The following is a 24,338-nucleotide window of genomic DNA, read 5'->3' on the forward strand; positions in this document are numbered from 1 at the left end:
ATGAAAAAAATACAAGAATAAAAATAATGACATTGAATTAATATCGAGTTACATGTTTCAATCAATATTCCAACTGGAGACCGAAAGATCGCTGAAAAGAGAGACAAAGAAAGAGAGAATTTGGTGGATATAAGAAAATATTCTTGGGTGAATTCTTGCAAAAAAAAAAAAGACAATGTTTCTGTATAGGCTTACAGCGTCAAAACTATTATAACCCTACTTTAAAACAATATAATTAGATCAGTTGATCTAATGGACAGCCCAATAATCTTATGGGCCGGTCCGATGCAAAAGGGCGAAAGTCTTTTTGGCTCTTCCTTTAAGAGGTATTTTAAAATTATAAAAAAATTATGGTATTATTTTTGAGAAAAAAAAAGAGGTAACAATCGAAAAAAGTCCAAAATAAGGGACTTTTCTTGACAATTAATCCGATAATTTTTTCTGACAAATTATAATATCTTTGCATACACAACACCATTTATCCCGTAAGAGATATGAATCACATTTTGAATGTCATCTTCATTGTCATGTATCTATGATGAGGTTCACACATATTTACATTTACATGATCTATTGATCTTTCATTTCTCATGCACCACCTCGTACTATCTCTTCCTGATGCTAATGAATATTAGATTAACTTTTATTTTCCGAACAATTCCATCCTGATTGTCCAAACATCCGTGGCCATCCAATTCTCAAGCACAAGGATCTTGAAGGAGCATGGCTCCGAGTTGTCTCTTTTGTCCATGGAATTCTGATATGCGCTCTCCGAGGTGATTGCTTATTTCAAGAAGATAACGATGTTGTGGCTTTACCTATATTTCTTCTTCGCGTTGTTCAGCCTCCGGATAATGGATTCGAGTGGTTGCATACCTTCGATGAGTGTTGATCGAGTCTTTAACATATACGAGATGATTGGATTATATCACTATCGTATACGTCAATATAGTCTCTGTTCCCAACTCTTTTAAGATGATAATTTTGTTTTCTTATCATCCGGTACAATAAGATAAGGAACTAATATAGATATAGACCTTTTTCTGTGCTAGTGGGTGCCATAATTACAATAGTGTATATGTCAAAAAGAATCTATAAAATGAAGGAAACAATATGTCTAATCATTACATTTTGATTTGATTAAAGATAAACAAACAGTATAGATATGCTTGATAGGGATCCCGAATACCAAAGTCAAAATTTTAAGAAAAATATATATAGAAATTTAGGAGTTATTATTATTTGGAAAGGATGACGGATAAAGATAACATTCGATTTTAAGATCAAATTCTTTATCTCTTTGATTGGTCAAAACTTAATATGGAAAGAGAGATACTTAGCAAGGATTTCAAAAAATTATAACTCAATTGTAAAGGGAGTGGATGTTGGAACTGGAATAATTATAACCAAATTTCTTAATAATTTTTATCTTTCTAATAATATCTTCTTTTAATTGTTTTAAATTGTTAGATATTGTTATTGTTGAGTTTTAAATCTTGATGATAAAATCAATTGATAAGTTTATAGGATTAATACATAAGTGACATAGAAAATATTTTGTTCACGTACTCAACAATCAAAGTATCAATTGTCGAAGTAGGAGAATATTGAAAATTAAATGTCGAGTCAAAGGATTGGTCGAATGTCAAATATCAGACTTTATGCTACATATTTGCACATCATACGAAAGGGATTAGATGTTAAATTAAAAGATTAGATATCGTAAAAAAGTTAATGGGAACGATGATTTCTAGAATAAAACTTCATAATAAAGTAAATTCAAAATAAATTGTATTATTTGACTCAATGGGAATAATAAAGATAACATTTATTGTATTGTTTTCTTTTGATTCAATTAAATAGTTTTAGTCATTTCAACTGTTCTTTTAATATTATAACCACTTTGATATTTTCATTTTCTTTGTGGTTGTTCTTTTTTTTCCCCCCAAAATGATCACAAATAGAAGGCCTATAAATTGAGGCTTACAATCTTAGTTTTGGGTCATCAAGGCAAAAGAAATTACACCATTTTATATTTCAATTAAATATTCTGTGCAACTTAGATTTTGGACAATAATTACACTTTTGGATTCATTTTCCAATTTATTTAATTCCTGTTCTTATTTTGATTAAATATGTGTAATTTTCACTTTTGTTCTAACAAAAGATTCCAAAGCTTACATTCAAAAACTATTTTGGCCATATCCAAAAGGACACCCTCTGTCATGTCCTGACAGAACTATAATCATCATAAGGCATTTTGTTGTTACCCACAGGATGTGTTTCTTCACAGAGAGACAGAGAGAGTATAGTAATTGACATGGTTAATGGAATTAAAGCCCTAACAATCTCCATGTAATCCAATATTTGGATCACAACTTTGTATCCAGGCTCAAAAGACTCTCATTACCCAGCAGCCTCTTCCTGCACAATTTCTGGATCATGTTTTCCATCTTCTTTTCACAGTTAGTAAATTGAAAACAGGATGAGTCTTTCGCCATCTTCTTCAGAAGATAGAGTTAGCTGATGTCAGTAGAACAAGACAAGGGTACAATATAGAACAACGTTAAGGTGCAGAACAACAACCACAATCTCAGGGCAGTGGAGCAAAATATCTTCTTTGACTGTACTCACTGTGCCTTGTTTTCCACTGCCAAGTGGTTGCAAGTGCTTCCACAATATATTACATACTTCTAAGAGGTATCCTATCAAGCACCAAAGAGTAGTAGTACGACACATTCTCCTAGTGTTTGAGATCTAAGGAAGAAGGAAGAGTGAGAGGTCCCACAGGCATAATTTTGTTCTGATGCAATATCTAAGATGAAAACTCCCAGTGTTTGACATCTATGGAAGATGGAAGGGTGAGATCTGCAGCCACAACTTTGTTCTAATGGATCATCTGAGCTGAAATCTCAAGATATATATAAAAGAGTAGAACTAAGGTTTTACAGAAGAATCTCTCTCTCTCTCTCTCTCTCTCTCTCTCTCTCTCTTTCTAAATCATGTAACAATGGACAGCACATGAAGTACGGGTCTCAGACTGAATAATTGCTCCATAGGACAAGAATCTCAAGCAAGCAGCTATAGACACTTTCCTCGTGATTCACTTGCCAACCAAAACAAAGTGAAAACAAGCCAATGGTAATAACAGCAAATAGATTCAAAGAAGTAATACAACAACAACAACAATAAGAAGAAGAAGAAGAAGAAGAACAAGAAGAAGAAGAAGAAGAAGAAGAAGTACTCCAAATCAAACCATTTATATTCTAAATCTAACTTCATATCCAGTATCAACCACTGTTTGAGTTGTGTGTGTCTACCTTGCACGGCCATGCGGGAGCAGTCACTGGCAGGAGGTGCAGTTGCAGGTCTTGGGCACGAAGGCGCAGACGCCGAAGGGCTTGTCGGGGAGGTTGCAGTCGATGCCGAAGCAGCAGGGCATGGTGGAGCAGTTGCTGGCGTTGTTGGCGGCGCAGCACCGGCAATCCAGGCAGAGCTGGAACGGCGTCAGCTCGCGGGCCGCCGCCGCTTGTCGATGCTGGATCGGGGTGGCCGTCGTGTAGTACTCCATGACCGGGTGCAGTTCGACGTCGGCCGACACTCCTCCTGCATGCAAGCGAAGTGATGAGCAATGATTGGTGGCAACCGAAGTAGGGAAATTTAGGGGCAGCAATTGCCTTTGGTGGGCAAAGTGATCAGGAAGAGTTTGAGAATTAACATGAGGTTGAGGTTGGTGGTGGGATTGCTCATGTTTGACAGATAGAGAGAGAGAGAGAGAGAGAGGTTGTAAATGATTATAGTATGTTGAAGGGGAAGAAACTGCTCGATCCTTCTCTCTCTGCCTCTCTGAGATGATCTCTTTCAGCAAATTAAGGATGACTGGTTTTGGGAAAGAGAAGATGGCCATCGGGGGAACTACGCGTTAAATGACAAAACTGCCATTGTATATTTATTACTCTTTAACATTTATAAATATATTGACAACTTAAGCTTTCGCTATTATCAGAACACTTAATTAAAGTATCTTTAATCGATACTTTTGTAATCTTTTCCCCTTATTTGATTTGCACTATTTATTTGGGCTTATTCTGAACCTAACAGTTTAAACTTTCGAGATTATCGATCACTTAATCAAAATATTCGTAATTAAGTTTGGCCTCTTAGATTTGGAACACGAAGTTTCTTAAAAAGACGAAAACTCTCGAGAAAGGTCCGATCTATTTATAAGCTTTAATAGTTACCTAAATAATTTGAAATCATCTTTCAACTTTTTCTTCAGCACAAATGAGATAATTATGATGATAGCATGATCACAGCGTCAACAGTCAACCCCTCTTTAACTCACCTGATTAATGATGTTTATATTTATATAGCCTTGTTGATGTCACATCTCCCTGATGATAAGCCACACGAGAACACCAAGAAGAAGAAGAAGACTGATGATAAACAACAGTATACATGTGATTTTGGTTCGAAATATCTTTCTTTGACTTCTTCCAACAATCCTCTGCAATTTTCCAGTCACGAGTTAAATTCTGAATGCCTGCTATGAGCTTTCCATATAATTAACATCAATGTTGCTTGTATCACACAAATTCTTTTTCTCACCATGTTTTAATTGCAGAGAACAGAGTGTATAACTGCTTGCTATTTAACACTTGAAGCAGCTTCCAGTCATCTTGCTGAAACAAGAGAAAACTTTGGACATATTACTCTCATTGCTACATCAAAAAAATACACAGTCTATTTGCACTACTGCCTTTGCATTGCTTTTGTCAAGCAGTGATGTGGTAATTTGTAACTTGAAATGTGCAGTTTTGAGAGAGATGCAAAGTTTTGATTAGCTATTATGCTAAGAAATGAATAATAGTCAGTGCAACTACCTAAATTAAAAAACTTGTTTTAGCATCTTAGAGAACTCTGTATTTTTGTAAAATTATTTTCTTCTTCCATCTCAATAATTGCCATTTTGGATTTTGTCAAAAGTCTCGCTAATTTCTTTGTTTCTTGTTTTTTTCTACTTTTGTTTGAATTTCTATATCTTGTTCAAGGTTTAATAATGAACCAACATGCAGAAAAAGAAGAAATCCTTCAAGGCAGAATGGTCAGAAGAAGAAGAAGAAGAAGAACAAATTGCATCAGTATCACCTACCATTCTGTCCTATGGCAAGCTAAACTTGTTCATGGCCTGCGTAACAGCACCTTGGAAAAGTTTGGAGTAATCCAAAGAAGCAGTCTCAAAGTCAAAAGACTGGTGAAAACCCACTCACTAAAGAGGCAGCTCAATGCCAGTTCAGTAGTCACTGTTAGATGTTCTCTTTCCATGTTGACAATGACCACAAGTCATGTTCTATAGCGAGGAAGAAAGCCAAAAGATTAGGTGATTAATTAAGATCGAGGTGCCCTTCGTTGCTTAGAAAACCATTTCTCTCAGAAAAAGAGAAGGTTGAGCAAGTAATCTGGCCGCGGAATGATGTGATAGACTTCAATCCGGATGGCTGCGAAAACTAAATAAGATTTACCTGATGATTTGAAGCATCATACAATATCCAAGGCTGGATGGTTAGATGATCAAATTCTCTTTCTATCTTTGAAAGATGTGTTCGTCCGACAGATACAACTTTGTCACTCGCACCGGTCCCATTTCTGAATTTTAGCACAAAGCAAGAACTATCCAACAGTATCAATCTCGAGGGGAGAGAGAAAAGATCAATGGCTAAGTCAGATCTCCACGCCTCCTCCTGTAAAAAAAGGACCACAGTCCGGTGTGTTCCTAACAACAAATTGCTCAACTCAACTGGATAGATCTTTCAAGATGAATCCTAAAGAGAAAAGAGAGAAAAATACACTTGCATCATGAATAGAAACTCTTATTCATAGCTTTCCTGTTATGAAAATATTCTTATGAGGATATTAAAGAAAATTTCTGATTCGTAATATCGTGGTAGATTTGACTACTCTATTTTAATAATAAGTTGGTATTCTCATGTCATGTCTCAATAGTCTAATGAATATTATCCCTATCAGAAGGAAAGAAAACGCAAGCGACTAATCCGGTCACGATATGATTAGAACTTTGATCTTGATGGCTGCTTTAGATAATCTTGAATTTGGTATTGATGAATACCCATTGACTTAGTAGATGTAAGATAGAAGGTAATGGTGGAGAGATGCTTAGCCCACCAGGGATCAGTGGATAAGATTCCAAGCTGCCAACAACCATTGTTGATTGATGTGAGAGAATAAGAGGACCATGTCTGGTACAGAACCCTATGTGGATCTCTTTTGGGGAAGATAAAGCTTCAAGTCATTGTTGGGATTGAGTAGGTTTCCATGAGTGAGACTGATACTGGAATGCTTGTATCCTGGGGGAAGTGTCAACACCATGCCCTAATGCCTGTCACTCAGCTGATCCATCTGGATTAAGCCTGGATTTCAAGTTTGAGAAACACAAGTTTGAAACTGGTTCTTCAAGCTGTCAAGGTAATATATTGATCTAGAAAGCCAACTGATACATGATGAGCAAACATTTTTGCAGCTTAGACCTGATATTAACAAGACAAATTGAAGAAGTTAAAGAACAAGGAATGATTTATATGGGTTGTTGTATTCATCAACTGGAAGGAACGATCGACACAGAGTATGAAATTAATAGTGATCTCCTGATGAGGAAATTCAGAAAGCGGATGAAGCAAGATTTTCGCAATATGAATGATTAGGATCAAACAATAATTAGTGACAAAGAAATGATTAGGATCAAACTTGATGGCTATCGTCAAATGATATCCAAGATCAGATGGATGAAGTGGGAAGTTGAACATTTGAGATGTCAATAACATGGGTATAAGCTGTTAACAAGGACAAGAAAGCATTAATATTGGAGCATATACCTATCAGAAGCAGGGGAAGAATAGAATCTGATCTGCTGCTCTTGGTTTCCAAAAGTCATCAATAAGAAGAAAACAAGGACTACTGAGAGCTGAATGATGAAAAGGGAGAGAATAAAGGGAAGAACTGTATGAGTTGGAACCAAATTGAAGCTTCAGCTTCAAGCTCAACTTGATAAACAATTCATTCAGAAAATAATATATTGCTGGTACAACTTGGTGAAGAAAAATATTCTTACTCTGGTTGTCAGACATGCAGGCTAACAAATATCTAACAAATAATTTGGGGTGAGAATTTGGTCCTAAAACTAAACCATAATACTTGATAGATTAAAAAAAAAAGCTATAGTTGTCTTCACTAGATTCATACAGAATCTACAGGGACAAGAAAAGAAAGACCAAAAAGAGCCTTCAACGCCCTCATTATTTGATTTCAGAAGGTTTGACGGAAAGTATATGAAAAATTAGTAGGGTCTGAGCTGGGATAATTAGGAACTCAATAAATTACCATGTACTCATAGCCCTAATGAGAAATTTGGGGTGCAATTGGAACAAGCAGCTATCACATTAGATGGAAATAAAATGGTGGAGAAGATGCAGCATCAATCATCATTTGAAGAGGCAAAGATTACAAATGAAATTTAGGAAGCAAGCTAACATTTAAGTTGACCAGTTGGCATTTGTCACTTTTCATGTCGGAAAGGATAAACTAACAAACAAACCAAGCAATAAGGTTATCTTTACACTAATGTTTCCCCAGACAATCATGCTCCAGAATGAGATTCATGTCATATTAGTTCAACTAGCTTTCATTACTAGGGCGAGGCCTAGCCTGTCTGACAAGGTTTGTGTCGGTTATGATACACAAACACCGATTAGAAATAAATATCTTGCAAACAATCGATAGTAGAAGTATAAAATTTACATCAAAACATAGCGGCAGAAGCAAAACCCAGACAAGCAAAAAAAAAACACATAGCAAGCAGACAATATACAATGAACCACCTCCCCAACCACAGAGCAGAATGATAGACTCACCTGACCCTGCATGATGGAAGAGCACTTGGCGGACATTTTGCGTTTGGTGTGGCTCTACAGCTGACCCCACTTCCTGCAAGTCTACGGTGCATCTTGTACTCGGAAATCCCACTGCCGCCTACTGCCTGAAATGAGCCCTCACTTCCACTGCTCACCTGCAGGGGCTCAAGCGTCTCCACGACATCACTCATAAGAGGCCTTGCTTTTGGGTTATGGCTCAAGCAGTAGTATGCCAGGCTACAGGCCTTCTGAGCAGCTCTCACGGAATATTGATCCTCCAACCTGGGGTCAATGATTTGCAGTAGCTTTCTCTTGTCATTGAGCTTGGGACGAGCCCAGTCAACCAAGCTCTGCTCCTTACTTGGGCGTGCCTTATCCACAGATCGCCGACCTGTCAAGAGCTCAAGAAGGACAACTCCAAAACTGTAGACATCACTCCTGGCTGTCAAATGACCTGCTCATGCACAAACAGCAATTACAATCAAAATAGCAAATCACATACTTCTATTGAGATACAATGGAGAATCACGAGGAAATCAGTATATATAATTAATCAGTTATTGAGAATTATGTATAACAAAATGAAAATTATGACATGGAAACAATTCCAAGATGTCAAGATATGGTACCTGTCATGACGTATTCAGGGGCAGCATAACCATAGGTTCCCATCACCCTTGTTGACACATGGGTCTCATCACCCTCAGGTCCAGCTTTTGCAAGACCAAAATCAGAGAGCTTGGCTGTGTAATCCTGTAAAGAAATTGATGGGAAAGAACAAATTGAAGGTGAATACCAAAACCTACGTATGCAATTTTGAACAAAATTTGCATATAGAAACCAAGAAACCATAAATTCTAAAGAACCCCAGAAAAGGACCGGTACTTAACAGAGTCCAATAAAATATTCGAGGTCTTAAAATCTCGATAGATAACAGGTCTTTCAGCATTGTGAAGGAAAGCTAGCCCTTTAGCAGCACCAAGTGCGATTGACATTCTTGTTGCCCAGGATAGTGGAGCAGCTGCCTCTGAATGCCTCAAAGAAGAAAGCCAGGTTCAGATGGAAGTTTATCAAAGCTCACCAACAAAGAAGCATAATTTTTAATGGTGTAGAGAAATCATAACAAACAAGAAACTTCAAGTTCAAAGTCTAAATCAGCATCAATTATCAAAGTGCTAATTCCTTAAGCATCAACAAAAACCAAAACAGCTGAAAGAAAAATCAAACTGAAATCTTTGACAGAAGTAACATAGAGAAAATTTCAATAGAGTAAATTCCTTCTTATATCCCTCCATGATATACATCAAGGCTGCTCACGTGCATATGCTAATTAGAGGCAAAGATAACAAATCAGCACAGCAGGCCATCACTTTCCTTAACTACACCAATATGTCCTCCCATATGCAAACCATTGGTACATCATAAATATTTCAATCTCAACATCAAGTCACCAAATCTTATATTTCAACTAACTTATAATAAGATTGACAAATAATTTTGGTGGACAACAGACACAAATGGTCATACTACACAAATTTGTATGTACATTGGCAAAATTATGAGAAAAGCAGCAGTCCCACTAGCTAGCATAACTAGGAAAAAGGCATAAATGACATCAGATTTAAAAATATTTAAAAATTTCTTGTCGATTTTCATTAAGTGCCAACTTCTTGTCCATTTTCTTTTTCTACTTGTCATCTAGAACAGCAAAAAATAGAAAGCAGATACTGTCTTGCCAAGCTAATAAAATTAAACATATCCAACAAGTCATTCACAAAGAGGCAAAATCCAAATCATTTTGAATTTTCACTTCCGTTTGCAGAAAACCCATTTCTGATATTATCTGGAATGTCAGACAGACACACACAGATACTATCTCTCTCTCTCTACTTTGACAGGTTCTTTACTCCAATTTTAAGATCCAATTTCATTGAGTATTTTGATATTGCAACAATAATTAGTCCATTTTATTTTATTTTTTCTTTTGTTCCTTTCTAAAGACTCTAATTAACCTTGAGATATTTTATAGTTCTGAGAGTAGCTTGTTATACCAAGAACTTGACAATAGTTTATCTTTAAGCTTAGGCTTACAGAATAAATTCTGTCCATGACTAAGCTATGTTAGTATCTTGCTTGCAAGTACTTGCAGAACTTCTTTATTATGCTAGAAATGGGCCTACGTTGGCTCCAGGCACAAAAAACTTAGGTTTCAGCATAGAGCAGCTCTAACCTTTATTCATTAATAATTTGCATGACTGATTTCTGAGCATGCTTGGCTTGAGCCGATTTTCAATTGTAATTATTTATTTGCTGATTAAATATTATACCAATCCAGAAGATTAATGCCATCAAGTGAATCATACACCTCCATCCTTCTCCATTTCCATCTTCTTTCCCCTCCCTGAAATCGTTTTCACACTTATCCTTGTTCCCATCTTCCATCTCTTAGTTCCACATTTCATGCGTTGCCAAAAAACAAAGATAAATAACCCTTGTAGTTTCTTAATTTATTTATGCATAGAAAGCTCGAATTATAGTTCAATAAGGTCAAATCAGCTGCCATGGCCTTACTACTTTTTCCAACCCACTTATCAAGCATCATTTTGAATATTTGAAGAGGAAAATTTCTGTCTTAAATTGCTGAATGTCTCATTGTGCCATCAGGGACAATATCAAACAACAAAATAATTTTGATAATTTAGAATATTGCACCAATAGAGGAGAAAGAAAAAGTAAGAAAGACTAAATAAACTTTTTTACGATATGTTATCAGACGATGAAAAAGACAATATTCCTCATATTTCTTTAATCATATTGTTTCAGTCTCTGACATGTACAGCACCTCATCATTTAGATATACAGATTATTTTATTTTAACTGATGTTTAGACATTGGATTGTAGTTTATGATAGTTTCCTAACATTTTCTCCTTTGCTTAGATTGCACATGAACTGATGAATACTCTATCTACCTATAGGAAGTACAGTCAACAGAAGATTATGTAATTTGAAACTAAATACAACATTTCTATCTTACGCACAAGAAACCTGTGGAGAAGAATAAGTTCTAAAATAATTGCATAAGATTGTAAAAGAACAATAAGGGCATATTCTAATCTGTAGAAAATAATGTCAGAGTAATGTACTTCGAAACAAGTGGTTCTCAAGACTTCCACGGAACATGAACTCATAGACAAGAAGCCTATGATCATCTTCACAGCAATATCCGATCAACTTCACTAGATTAGGGTGCCTCAGTTGTCCTAGAAAATTAACCTCCGTCTGGTGACACAAGGATGTAAGTCAAAGTCAAAAACAACTCAACTAACCAAAGGCATAGATAAAATTATTTTGAAGAAAATCGGATTAAGCCATTGCACTATCTTATCTTACAAGCAAAATATGTACATGCATATCACAGAGGTTTTAATTTTGCTTGTTATATTGAGATGTTCCTTATGTTTGTTGAAAAATAAAACATAATAATTGACATTCAATCATAGAAAACAACATAGAAGTTCTTTTTGCAATTATTGATTAGAATATCCTGTCTATGATTCCTGTAATGGTTTCACAGTTTTCAAAAATATGTCAACTCAACATGGAAAAGTCACACAGCTTAAGGCTGCATTGTTGGGCCCTGCCAAACTATGAGAACATAAAAGACTTTGCTAGCAATGTTCTATTCGTACCTCAAAGTCTAGAACACAATTTGCAGTTGAACCGTTCACAATTGCATGTCAAAAATGGATAGTAAAACTTTATATATTCTTAGTACCTTTGTTTCAAGTAGCAGGCATTAATCTCGGTAATTTTTTTACTAATTAATGATGGAGGTGCATAAGTTCTGAATTTGCTAAATGATTTAGGAGACAAATGCATCTTTTTGTTTCCACATGAAAACAAGCCAATAAAGATTAGCATCAACTATGGATGAGATGGCCAGATATTTGTCACATATGAAAGAATAATCCAGATAAATTGCATAGCTTTGACATAACTTACTTTAGCACAAAAATCAAATAATAGACCAAGTGAGAACCAACTTACAAGCCATTCTCTATGCCCCTGATGACCATCTTTGTTGAGGACCTTAACGGCGACCGGAAGTGATTTGAGGCCAACTCTCACATTCTCATCTATATAACCCTTGTAGACAGCGCCAAACCCTCCTTCACCAAGAACGTAATCTGGCCGGAAGCTCTTTGTAATCGTCTCTAGCTCGAACAATGTGAATGCTATCACATCATTGTATATTGCAATGTTTCTTGAATCCTCAATGTGTCGAGGAGTCGAGGGGTCACTCATATCTGAGAAAGTACGAGTATGTTTTTTCTCTGGAAGAGCATTCTTAACAGGTAGTTGGAACATTTGGAGCTGCTGAACTGCACAAATAAATTTACACACACATATTTAGATTAACCACTGATTCTACATAATTCTGAAATTCATGATGAACTGAATAAAAATGATGATTTGAAGAGTATAGAAGATCTAAAATAACGATTGGGGCAAGTGAAGCATAATGAAGATAATCAAATATATATCCTGCTCATTTCTACTTGCTACTTGATTCATTTTTCATTGGTGAGGCTGAGCAACTAAAATTTCTGCATACCAGACAGAATCAAGCTGGAACACCAACAAGCAAGATCCTCGAAGTAGTTGCATGACAAACTAATTTACAAAACAAAGTTTGTTCCTTCCTCCGTAAAAAATTAAACTTGAGCAACTATTTACCAGATTAGCTCTAAACACAGAAAACATGAACTACCAGAAGACAATTATAATATAAACCGAAAAGGAATGAGATATTACAAAAATTACACAATAACACATCACTAGTGACGAAGAAGAGACGGAGACAAATAGGAAGAAAAGCAAACCCCATAAACTGAAACTGAAGAAAGAAAGAAACCTAAACCCTTTTCAAAAACCAGTTCATGAGGCCGATTCCAGCGACAAGATCCGACCTTTCCAAAAGCTCCAGACCAGATCGATTCACATCTAAGATCCAAACAACAATGCCAGCAAGAACCCATAAAAAAAACAGCAGGCAATTGGCAACGACCAAGAAAAAGTGGAAACTTCAAGCAGAATCAAAAGACACAATGCCGTCTCCGAACAATCCGATCCACAATCCGGACAAACAATAGAATGGCTCAACGCATCAATCAGTAATCCTTGGGAAAGCACCAAAAGGAGGGAATTTTGGGGAAAGGGAAAGCGGAAGCTGTCACCTTGCGCATGAGCGGCGACGACGGCATTATCCTCTCTGGTTCCGCAATTGCCCATCTTTGAAACCTTCTTTCATTCTTCGCCAGCACCTAATCCCCTCTACTCCCAAGCGATGCCGAGCTTCATGCGGCTCCCCAAACCCCAGATGGAGGCAAGAAACCGGAAGACGCAAAAGACAGAGAAAAGAATTACGAGAAAGGTAACATTTTTTTCCCCTTTCTCCTTTGCAACGGGGAGTTCTTACAACGAGGCCACCCAACTCTACCACCTACCCAAGATTCGCCTTTCAATTAAAGAGGGGAGGAATTCACCTGTGAGCGAGGGGTACGAGAGAGAGAGAGACTGTGTGTGTGTGCGCGCGCGCACTTGGGGCATGGCAGGAAGCAACATGTGATCCCATTCACCACCCTGGCTGGCCTTCCCTTTATACTCTCAGAAAACAACCAAAAGCACCTCTCTCTCTCTCTTTCTAACATGCATATATTTTATGCATTTTGCAACTTACACATACTTTCAACACTATCATGGCATTGGATTTTGTTGGGAGACACTCGAAAACTTTGAGATATTTACCAAAATTGCATGGGGTCCACGATCCCAAGGTTGACAGTCCCGATCAATTGTCCCCTCTTTGAGAAAAAGAATCGGAAGGATCTCCTCTTTCTCATGCACTGTGTGCACTTTCTTACAATTCAATGTATTATTATTAATTGATAAGGCAGTAAGATCCTTTCCTACCACCTATCATCATCAAAGGAAAAAGTTAGATGTAACATATTGGATCAACCAATGATTCAATAAATTATTAATATTTCAAAAAGAGCTTGACAAGCTAACCAAGTGTCACACCCCAAAAAGAACATGCTCATTGGGATTAGCATCTGTTAGTTGTAATTGCAAGCAAAAGGGACCATCTGTCTAATTTGTTGCTTAGCCATCTACCTCCAAACTTGATAAGCTAATTAAGTGCTAAACTTCAAACTCAAATGTTACCACATGCCCTGCACTAGATTAAGTGTGAGAGATCTGACTCTGAGACAAACTTGTGTGGTATTATTTCTAGTGAATTATTCTGGAATTATAATTGTGAGGGAATGTGTTAGTGTAAGATTTACTATAAATATTTCTTACATGTCTTTATTTTTTTTTTCTCTATTTGGAATATTATTTTTCCTGTAGGTTTCGGAGGCACAATCACTTTGGTTGTCTCAAATTTATGACAACAGTTTGCCTTTCCTTTTTCTATTGCCTGTTTTGTGATCCAACTTGTTGCACTCCATGACCCATCCAGTTGATAGAACCTTAGATCAATTGTAGGTCTCTACATCCCATTGCATCAGTAGAATATGGCTGCTATGTTTCACCATCTTCAGCTTTGGACTAAATCAATTGTATCTTTGATAGTGGTGAGAGGAAAAGCTTTGATTTGATGGAGTGGAGAAGACTTGTAAGGAAAAGGGGTTTGAGTGTCTCAGATTTCTAAATCCAAAAAGGATGTGAATAGAACTTTGTCGATGGTGGAAAGGAGCTTCACAGGTAGGTGGCAAGATCACCGTTCTTAGGACAGAGGTGACTGCTTCTCCTCTAAGTGGTCAATTTCTCACTACCTATTAAAGTGGTATGGGATCAGAGTTCTTGAATTGCTAATAAATGATCTAATATATCTTGAAATATTAGGTTTAGAAGAGTGATTTTGATGGAAGGATACAAGATTTTGAGAAGTAACGTGGGAGAGATCTCGCAAGTAGTACTACCATACAAGGTATGTAATATCCGTATCGTACCGGTGTTTCGAGGTTGGCTCGGTATAGTACGGTACCGACATATCGAGCGGTACATCAGGATATATCGAACGGTACATCAGGACGTACCGAACAGTTTTATATATTTTCTTCTTACTGTAACATTATAGCACTGTTACAGTGTAATAATGTAGCATTGTAACACATTATATCTGGTACCGGATGATACGCACCGCCCGTACCGAACGGTACCATTCGGTATTACATACCCTGCTGCTACGAAACCAATGAAATGACAATACAGTTGTCCAAGACATGCTATATATTACCACCACTTATATTGGATTGCCAGTGTCCAAAAAAAGTTATAGCTTAATTAATTTTGAGCCCAAATAATAACTTAATTAATTATGTACATAGGCCTGATTATCCAATAACACTTCAACACTGACTCTCCATTACGACATATAATCATTCGATATGACTTTCGATATTACAACATTACGTTCGATCTTTCAATAGTATGTATTTATATCACTTAGTTTATCATAAGATGTGTATAACTTTATCTTAATTTAATCAAGATGTGAAATAAAATTCATAGCATGTGATGTAAAAGCTACTGACACAATTGCCTCTGTCCTTCTTGGCATTTGCCATCAGGTGGAGACGGCATCAATGGACGGTAGAGATGTGATGGAAGGCTAAGATACGAGGATTGACGGATTTCATTGCATGACATCACAGCAAGAAGAGAATGTTTGAGTCTGACTCGAGCTCGAGTCCGAAGCTAATCCATCCCAATTTGCCACCAAAAAGGAGATATTGGGTTCCGTTTAGTATGTGATTAAGACTCGATGGAGAGATCATTTTGGGTCCCTGTCGTTAGGAGGGAATGTCATCAATGGACGGTCGAGATGTGAAGATTGGATCAATGGAAGGCTGAGATAAAGAATATTGACGGAAAGAGATTACTAAATCTAATTCGATATCGAGTTTGAATCTAATCCATCCCACTTTGCCACCCAAAAGGAAAGATTGGGTTCGGGTTGGAGTGTGATTAAGATTCGAGATCAGGGGGGATGCCATCAATGGACGGTGGAGATGTGAAGATTGGAACAGTGGAAGTCTGAGATACGACGATTGACGGACTTCGTTCCAGAAATACCAAAGAGAGAGAATGTTAGGTCTAATTCCGTCTCGAATCTGAACCAAACCAATTCCAATTTGCGACCGAAAAGAGAAATTGGGTTCGGGTTGGCGTGTGATTTAGACTCGAGAAAGAGATCGATCTCCGCAGCGATAATATTTGCATACATTTTGGGCTATATAAGGGGGTGTAGCCAAGCCCGGAGGAGTGGGAGCTATAGGAACCGGGAAGTGGTGCGGAGGAGCGAGGATGAAGGTGATCGACAAGATACGGGGGGCGGCGGAGGGCGATGGGAGGACGGTGTTCTCCTTCGAATTCTTCCCCCCTAAGACGGAGGAGGGCGTGGAGAACCTCTTCGAGCGCATGGACCGCATGGTCGCCCACAACCCCAACTTCTGCGACATCACCTGGGGCGCCGGCGGGTCCACCGCCGACCTCACCCTCGACATCGCCAACCGGATGCAGAACATGGTATGCAATTCCTCTCGCTGCTCAGGGAAATGTCGTCCTTCCTCTTTTTTCGCTTCGCCAGTGATTCTTCTTGATCGGTTAGTCACTGATTCTTTAGCCGAAAGATGGGTTTTTGATGCGTGTTTACTTGAATTGCATGTGGATCTCGCTTCAGAGTAGCCCAAATCTGTGTTATTTTCGGTATTAGTATAGATAAACTTTCCAGATCTGCTGTTCCTGTGCCAATGTTATTGGATCTGCATTCCTTGATGGTTGAATTTTGTCGTTCTCTATATGCTACCTTGCTTTTTGTTATTGCTGAAAGTTTGTGTTTTTATACAAAAGGTTCAAACTTGAGATCTGCTCTGAAGCAACGAGGTGGTTGAGATATCGTTCGAGTTGTTTATTTGATCTTATTTTCTTTAATCGGTTAGTGCTTCACATGCCTATTTCGTTTTGGTTGCAGATGCAGATTGTATATGGATTGTATGATATCTGTCATTTGAATGCTTGGAATAGAATGTTTCGCTGCACGTCATAATTGTGCTATTCTTGAGCTCGTCACTTCCTTAATGCAGATCTGTGTAGAAACTATGATGCACTTGACCTGCACCAATATGCCGGTGGAGAAGATTGACCATGCTCTGGATACCATCAAGGCCAATGGGATTCAAAATGTTCTGGCACTCAGGGGGGATCCCCCACATGGTCAGGATAAGTTTGTTCAAGTTGCTGGCGGATTTGCATGCGCCCTCGATCTGGTATGGCTCCTTTCTACTTATTAGTGCATTTTTTGAAGTAAGAGTACAACTCCCTTGAGATTGACCTTGTCAAGAGTCTTCTGTTATTTTAATTCTATTCAACTGATACTAAACAGATTCTTATATTTCATATTTTAGATGTTACTTATCGACTGATTAGATATCATTCTGTTTCTTTCAGGGAACCCCTTTTTAGTTGGTTAATTACTTATCATGCTTTTTGGCAATTATCATTTTGTACTTTGTGCTTATGCATGAGTGCTGCAATTAACTTGCAGGTGCAGCACATTCGTGCTAAGTATGGGGACTACTTTGGTATCACTGTTGCTGGCTATCCAGGTTAGGAAAAAAATTCTAGTCCAACATGGTATCATCTTGGTTCTTTATATCGATTGTGATTGTTACTTATAAAAGATATCTTCTGTTTTAGAGGCACATCCTGATATGATACAAGGAGATGGAGGTGCTACACAGGAAGCCTATAACAATGATCTTGCTTATTTGAAGAGAAAGGTTGCTCTTTATTCTCGTTAATTATGATTTGGTTAATATTACACTCTGCTTCCGATTGAATGAGTAATTATTTTAACAGTTATGCTCAACAAAGTTCACTAGGTTTTAGTTTATGTTTATATTTATGTGGAACCTTTGATGTCACAGAAGAATATAAAGGATATTGAGTTTATGGAACTTGATTTAAAAATATTCATGCTCATGGGCGAGAATGAAGATATTTCATGCATACGTTGATTGTTTTCTTATTGGTCTTAAATATTCTGGTGAGGCCACAATTGTCCGTTTTATAATGTATCAACTTGGTTTATGCTTGAAGTCAACAATTGCGTTGCACATGCTTCTTATTAAATGCCTTTTAGATAAGGTAACCATGATATATTAGTAGACATCCTAAAATGGACTTGGATCTGTGTAAATTCTTGTAGTTATGTCTATGGAATATGCCATAGCAGAAATTGTTCATGCCTCGTCACATTTTCCCACAAATTCATATTAGTGCCACTTCTAGTGTGCTTGTGATCTAACTACTCTATGCTACTTTTGTCACTGCAGAAATTTGATTTTCTTTTTTTGTGGACTCAGTTGGTCAAAAGTTAAACCTTGTGTGAGACTTAGACGTCTTAAAATCACATCTCTGCTCGGTTGTGATTTATCAATCTTAACTGGCTAATTTATGTTAAGAATACTATTCAGTCTCTAGAGATTAATGGTTACAACAACTCAAGCTTTCGATGTCACCTAATTGTTTCACTAATATTACTTTTCTGCTTTTTATAACATCTTTCAGTTGATCTATCGCTCTCCCATCTCTGTCTATCCCTTGAACAGGTGGATGCTGGTGCTGACCTTATTATCACTCAGCTATTCTATGATACTGATATATTTCTGAAGTTTGTCAATGATTGTCGTCAAATTGGGATAACTTGTCCAATTGTACCTGGCATCATGCCAATCAACAACTATAAGGGCTTCTTGCGAATGACTGGGTTTTGCAAAACTAAAGTAAGTACTGTTGTTCTGTAACTTCTATCTCTATTCTTATTATGGAATAGCATTTTGGAATTATTAAAGAAGGTAAGGTAATCAATGACTTAGGCATATTTCTGTCAACCATGTGCACAATGTGATGTAAGACCATAATACTGTCATTTGTTACCAGTCTAGCTACTGCAGTATCAGTTCCTTCTATAAGAGTTCCTTTTGGGAAAATCAGGTATCCTTCTATAAAATAGGAAGACTTAGTAATTTAACAAAACTGATTATTCTGAACCAACAAAAAAAATCTTGCAAAGAAACTCTTATATCCTTCTGCAGTACATTATTCAAAGTACTGTGTTAGAAAGATAAAGGCTTTGCTGTAAAAGTTCCTTTTGCTAATTCATAGTGTCATGCATTCATGTTACATTGATGCATCTAGATATAAGATTTGCATTGCTTAGATAGTCATAGTTCATAATGGTTTGACAAGTATTGTTCTGCAGATACCACCTGAGATTACAGCTGCTTTGGATCCTATTAAAGACAATGAAGATGCTGTCAGGGCATATGGAGTTCACTTAGGGACTGAAATGTGCAAGAAGATTTTATCTCATGGAATCAAAACATTGCATCTTTACACACTAAACATGGAGAAGTCTGCATTGGCCATATTAATGGTTGCTATTTCCTCCTGCACCATGGTTTTGTGTTGTTTGATTTAACATTTGACTAAGTATACATATTTTCAGAATCTTGGTTTGATAGAAGAGTCTAAAGTTTCAAGATCCTTGCCTTGGAGACGTCCGGCAAATGTTTTTCGTGTCAAAGAGGATGTTCGGCCAATTTTCTGGTATGCTTTCTTTTTCATTTCATAATATTCGCAAACCATAACTTTTACTAGTACCTATATAGATGACCTTGGGTTTTATTTACTAAATCAAATAGGGCTAATCGTCCAAAAAGTTACATCTCAAGGACTGTTGGTTGGGATCAATATCCACATGGGAGATGGGGTGATTCTAATAACCCATCATACGGAGCTTTAACTGATTACCAGGTAATTGTGATACATTATGTTCCATCTCTAGCTTTCCTCCTGACAGTCTTACATTTTGGAAATGTAGGCTCATGTATTTAACACTTTTTCATTTGGGTCCATGTAATGTTAAGAAAGATTGGATCCAGCAGCCTAAAAATTGTCAATTTTTATGCTTATACATGACCTTATCTGGTTCGTGAATAAGACTACAGTATTGTTGATCATAGCAGAAAATAATTTTCTTAGATGTCCTAAGAATATATGATGCTCAGAGAGTAAATAGGCAGTTCTATTAGGTAACTCTTTAATGATAACACATTAATTGACTCTGTTCTGTTGTTTAGAGATTTATGAAATATGGTATTTTGTTTACTATTGGCTGCTGTCTTTTGCTTTTAGTTTCCTTCTAGATTCTCAGATGGACAAGATATGTTATTCGGAAGGACAGTGTTACCAGTCCATCTTATTTGACTAACATTTCCTATGATCTTGTGTACATCAGTCTACTGTTACAGATTTAAACAGCAAAAATATCCTCAATGGCTTTACAAATGTTGAGCTTTTTCTTTGAAGAGCTCCTGAAATCTTATTAAACTTAATGGGAGCCCTATCTACGCTTCCATCCATCATGTATGACCAATGGTTCCAGCTTTATTATCTCCATTCTTTGTCAAGCGGCTTTTTTGTGCAGTTCTTTTATCCATGTCAAGAACCTCTTCCTGATAATCTTAATTTTTAATTTAGCCTATATTACAGTTTAGAATTTTTTCATACTTACTTTAATGCTAAACCTTAAGATACCTTTCTCTGCTTCCACTACTTGTCAAACAAGAGCTGCATTAATATGCTACAGTTCAAAGTATGGAGTGTTTTTCCTGCCACTTCCATTTAAAGTTCTAACATCTTAGAATTGGCATTTGGAAATACAAACTGAAATTGAAGCAAATCACAGAACTCATATTTGTTACCAAGGTTATAAGTTCTTTACTCATTTTGAGTTGGTGACAACAATTTGTAGAAAGGATTGATATTTATCTCTTTTTTGTCATATTTGATTGTGTCATATTAATGCCCCTTAAATGATATGTTAGAAATGTTTGTCTAAAGGTTTTATCCAAATATATTCTCCCGTAGAAAAGTTCAGTTGCTTCATGTGGTAGCTTAGCAATTTTATAAATTTGCTGCAACTAATTAACTCATTTGACAGTTCATGCGCCCACGATCACGGGACAAGAAACTTCAAGAAGAATGGGCAACCCCATTGAAATCTGTGGATGATATCAACGAGGTGCTTTCTAAGTTCTTTAATGTGATTTGGATCGCATTGTTTGGACTATGAATGGATCTTGAAAAAGAATGCATGACTATGAACCGGGTACTACTTTTACTAATATCCTGTAATGCATATGCCAGAGATTTATGAAATTCTGCCTGGGAAAACTGAGAAGCAGCCCATGGTCGGAATTAGATGGTCTTCAACCAGAGACAAAGATAATCAATGAACAACTGTCACAGGTCAACTTGAAGGGTTTTCTAACTATTAACAGTCAACCTCCTGTTAATGGAGAGAAATCTGACTCTCCTGCTGTTGGTAAGCTATCATAACTTTTAGTTGCATAAAAGTCATAGTTGTTGCTTCTCGATAAATCTATGTTTTGTTTCCACGGGAGAACTGTGATGTATAAATCATGTTACTAGCAACTGTATTCTTAATGTGAGAACACCTGCTTTGATTTATATGAGGAACTTAAGAAATTCCATGTTTTGTCAAGTGAGCCCTTTTCTGTTTCAACTCACTGGGAATATTATTCTTGTAAAAGAAAGCAGCTCTTATTAGAGAATAACGACATGGCCCCCACTTGCAAATTTTCTTTGGTTAATTGTAACTAGATTATTAGCAGTTTGGCAAATGTGATACATGTTGCCAATTTACTAATTTATTTGGATTTTTCTGCTTAAATTTTATGGTCTGGGCATGTTTTGGTTTTTTAGATGATTTTATTGGCCTCAATGTAAAAATAGCCAGACTCATTACCAGCCCAATCTTTTATCCATAAAAGTTTTAAGCCCCCAAGAACAATTTGCTGTTGATCTCCTTCTGACCACTCTGCACGGTCTTATCTTGTCAGTTCTTAACTTAACCTGATGTTATTCTATTTTGCAGGATGGGGTGGACCCGGGGGTTATGTTTACCAAAAGGCGTATCTGGAATTCTTTTGTTCAAAAGACAAGCTAATTTCAATCACTGAAAATTGCAAGGCCTTGCCATCTCTCACATACATTGCTGTGAACAAAGAAGGGGAGTATGTCTCCAATGTTGTTCTCAATGCAGTCAATGCAGTAACATGGGGTGTTTTCCCTGGCAAAGAGATTATCCAACCAACTGTTGTGGACCCTGCTAGCTTCATGATCTGGAAGGATGAAGCTTTTGAGATTTGGACAAGGGGATGGGCTCGATTGTTTCCTGAGGGTGATCCATCAAGGGAGCTACTAGCTCAGGTATTCTTGTACTCTGGGTTGATATAAAGCTCTATTTATTCTTAGTAATGGTTCTCTGTCACATTTAAAAATACTTCTATGATTATTATTTAGATCATAAAATCTAATTTTGTTTGAACCGATCAGTGTTAATTGATTCTTGCTGGTCCAATTATGGGCCAGCATTAAACAATATATGTTAGTACCAGTCTGTACTCATTTATTTTTTGTTACTTTCTCAAACAATATCAGGTGGTAAGGTCGGTATGCCCGTAGTATGTTGTTACCATATCGGTCCGACCAGTTAAAATCGGTAGGTACTAAGCCAATCAGTATTTAGATCATAAAACAATGTAAATCCTTAATTTATATTATATTCCCAAAGAATAAGAGCTCTTTTCAATTTTGCAGTTTTATCTGAACTTCTAGAAGAATCTGTTGATCATCGTTAGGATGCAATCTTTTTTGCTTCCTGAGACATGCTTTTTATCATCCATCTTTTGGGGAACTAATTGGCTTTCTAACATGTTTGTGGTTCTTTTCACATTTACAGGTGCAAAAAAGTTGCTTCTTGGTTAGCCTTGTTGACAATGATTATATTCATGGTGACATTTTTGCTGCTTTCAAAGGCGTGTGAAACGTTTTGACTCAAAAAGTCTACTCATCTGTCGTAACAACATTTTGTCTGCGATTTATCTAGTAATGAGCAGACGAGAGTCCACTTATCCAAATTTGCGTTCTAATGGATGCATTAGTTTTTCTTTTACAATCATTTCTAGAACCATTGTTTAATTTGCATAAATAAACTAAGTTGCCAGGTGCGGTCCTGATGTTTCTTTGTTTGCATATCAATGTGCCTGCTCTTGGCTGTGGATGTTCTTTCTGTTGCCTCTTGTCTTGTTTGTGCTATGATTTCTTCACAAAGCTTGAAAGCATTTTACAGCTTGAGAACATGAAATCAACTGTGTCATTGACTTTGTAACTAATGCAGACTCTCTCTAAAATCTTTCATAGGTTGTGATACACCAACGCTGGCTTTGTCATTGTGTTGCAGAAGTTATTTGCACAGAAAAATGAAGATGTCCACAGTCAACCAACTTGCAGGGTAAAAGGGGAGGAACCACACAATATCAAACTCAACACTGATGCGTAGGAAATTGTTAACAACCTTTGAAGTGGCTTGGGATAGACAACATCTATTGTGGATACATTCAAATTGGCTTGTTATTGTTCTAAAGAATTGCTAACCATAGTAGTAGAAAATAAAAATTAATATATTCTTTTTTGGATACTAGATTTTTGTAAACCTACTCTAAATTAACAAGATTGCTGGTAATTTTTCTACCGGTGCAGTGCCTTTAGTATTTAGAAAGACGAGTCAGATCTTGTCACCATTGGGCTTTCTCAATAGAGTTGACTTATCAGAGTCTGTACCAGTCAGATCTCGTCACCATTGGGCCTTCTCAATAGAGTTGACTTATCAGGGCATGTCACGACAGCAACAAACATTTCTTTTCTGCAAACTAATTATTTTTCACTTTTTGTCGAATCAAACACTTTCAACAAACGAATCGACCGTAAAAGACTTTCTCAGGAACACATGTTGACATGGAAAAGAGTAAATAGAATAGAAGTCAAAATGGGTTCGTTTGCGGGTCAATATCTGACCGATCAAACCGAGTCCTACGGACTCGAGTCGAATCAAAGTGAATCGAAATTTCTCGATCCGAACTCGACCTTATGAGTCCAGTTTGAGGCTTCCCACCCTTCTTAGCACACTCCAACCATCATTTACCTTGCACTGCGGTAGATCCAATGCCACCCGATGAGGGCGCGGCACGTGCACGAATGTGCACCGAAGGAAGGCAGTCTGCGGTACAGCGAAGTCCAGCCAGGATTCTGGGCCCCACCTCGCTTCAGGGCTGGATTTTGACGCCATGTGGCGACAGCAAGACGACAAATTCGATTCTTCAATTCTCGATTCAACAAAATTTCTAGCGAATTCATTCTGTTTAATCACTTCTTTGCATTCAAACTTTTGCAAGACCAAAAGCATGGCACC

General features: G+C 37.1%; 3 protein-coding genes across 7 annotated transcripts; 1 reads left to right on the forward strand and 2 right to left on the reverse strand.

Annotated features, from left to right (window-relative positions):
• Positions 1 to 3,139: 3,139 nt before the first annotated feature.
• On the reverse strand, positions 3,140 to 3,879 carry LOC135614057 (uncharacterized). The gene is made up of 2 exons (XM_065111065.1): positions 3,678 to 3,879; positions 3,140 to 3,606 (listed from the first exon to the last, which is right to left on the reverse strand). Exons 1-2 carry the CDS (start codon positions 3,748 to 3,750, stop codon positions 3,344 to 3,346), a joined length of 336 nt encoding a protein of 111 aa, XP_064967137.1. The 5' UTR covers positions 3,751 to 3,879; the 3' UTR covers positions 3,140 to 3,343.
• A 470-nt stretch (positions 3,880 to 4,349) lies between these two features.
• LOC135614056 (probable serine/threonine-protein kinase PBL8) lies at positions 4,350 to 13,575 on the reverse strand. 5 transcript variants are annotated; one of them, XM_065111062.1, is made up of 8 exons: positions 13,165 to 13,575; positions 11,975 to 12,309; positions 11,071 to 11,206; positions 8,816 to 8,952; positions 8,555 to 8,678; positions 7,926 to 8,379; positions 4,609 to 4,682; positions 4,350 to 4,507 (listed from the first exon to the last, which is right to left on the reverse strand). In XM_065111062.1, the coding sequence occupies exons 1-7, from the start codon at positions 13,217 to 13,219 to the stop codon at positions 4,652 to 4,654; spliced, it is 1,272 nt and encodes a 423-aa protein (XP_064967134.1). In that variant the 5' UTR covers positions 13,220 to 13,575; the 3' UTR covers positions 4,350 to 4,507; positions 4,609 to 4,651. The 5 variants fall into 5 exon arrangements, with proteins under 5 accessions (XP_064967134.1, XP_064967133.1, XP_064967136.1 ...); XM_065111061.1 differs by having other exon boundaries at positions 4,350 to 4,682; XM_065111064.1 differs by lacking the exons at positions 4,350 to 4,507; positions 4,609 to 4,682 and adding an exon at positions 4,684 to 5,741.
• A 2,674-nt stretch (positions 13,576 to 16,249) lies between these two features.
• Positions 16,250 to 23,122, forward strand: LOC135614058 (probable methylenetetrahydrofolate reductase (NADH)). Its single transcript, XM_065111066.1, has 12 exons — positions 16,250 to 16,525; positions 17,083 to 17,265; positions 17,544 to 17,604; positions 17,696 to 17,778; positions 18,610 to 18,783; positions 19,263 to 19,436; positions 19,509 to 19,609; positions 19,705 to 19,816; positions 21,006 to 21,086; positions 21,212 to 21,389; positions 21,963 to 22,297; positions 22,830 to 23,122. The coding sequence occupies exons 1-12, from the start codon at positions 16,304 to 16,306 to the stop codon at positions 22,911 to 22,913; spliced, it is 1,788 nt and encodes a 595-aa protein (XP_064967138.1). The 5' UTR covers positions 16,250 to 16,303; the 3' UTR covers positions 22,914 to 23,122.
• Positions 23,123 to 24,338: the final 1,216 nt, after the last annotated feature.

This window comes from Musa acuminata, chromosome BXJ2-6 (assembly GCF_036884655.1).
Source record: "Musa acuminata AAA Group cultivar baxijiao chromosome BXJ2-6, Cavendish_Baxijiao_AAA, whole genome shotgun sequence".
Taxonomy (NCBI): domain Eukaryota; kingdom Viridiplantae; phylum Streptophyta; class Magnoliopsida; order Zingiberales; family Musaceae; genus Musa; species Musa acuminata.

Coding starts and splice junctions, on each gene's coding strand:
- LOC135614057 (XM_065111065.1), bottom strand. CDS start 3,750: ATGAGCAATCCCACCACCAACCTCAACCTCATGTTAATTCTCAAACTC. Junction 3,607..3,677: donor GATCACTTTGCCCACCAAAG/GCAATTGCTGCC, acceptor GCTTGCATGCAG/GAGGAGTGTCGGCCGACGTC.
- LOC135614056 (XM_065111060.1), bottom strand. CDS start 13,219: ATGGGCAATTGCGGAACCAGAGAGGATAATGCCGTCGTCGCCGCTCAT. Junction 11,207..11,974: donor AGGGGCATAGAGAATGGCTT/GTAAGTTGGTTC, acceptor TTGTGTCACCAG/ACGGAGGTTAATTTTCTAGG. Junction 8,953..11,070: donor TGAGAACCACTTGTTTCGAA/GTACATTACTCT, acceptor TGAGGCATTCAG/AGGCAGCTGCTCCACTATCC.
- LOC135614058 (XM_065111066.1), top strand. CDS start 16,304: ATGAAGGTGATCGACAAGATACGGGGGGCGGCGGAGGGCGATGGGAGG. Junction 19,610..19,704: donor GATGTTCGGCCAATTTTCTG/GTATGCTTTCTT, acceptor TAAATCAAATAG/GGCTAATCGTCCAAAAAGTT. Junction 21,390..21,962: donor ATCTGACTCTCCTGCTGTTG/GTAAGCTATCAT, acceptor TCTATTTTGCAG/GATGGGGTGGACCCGGGGGT.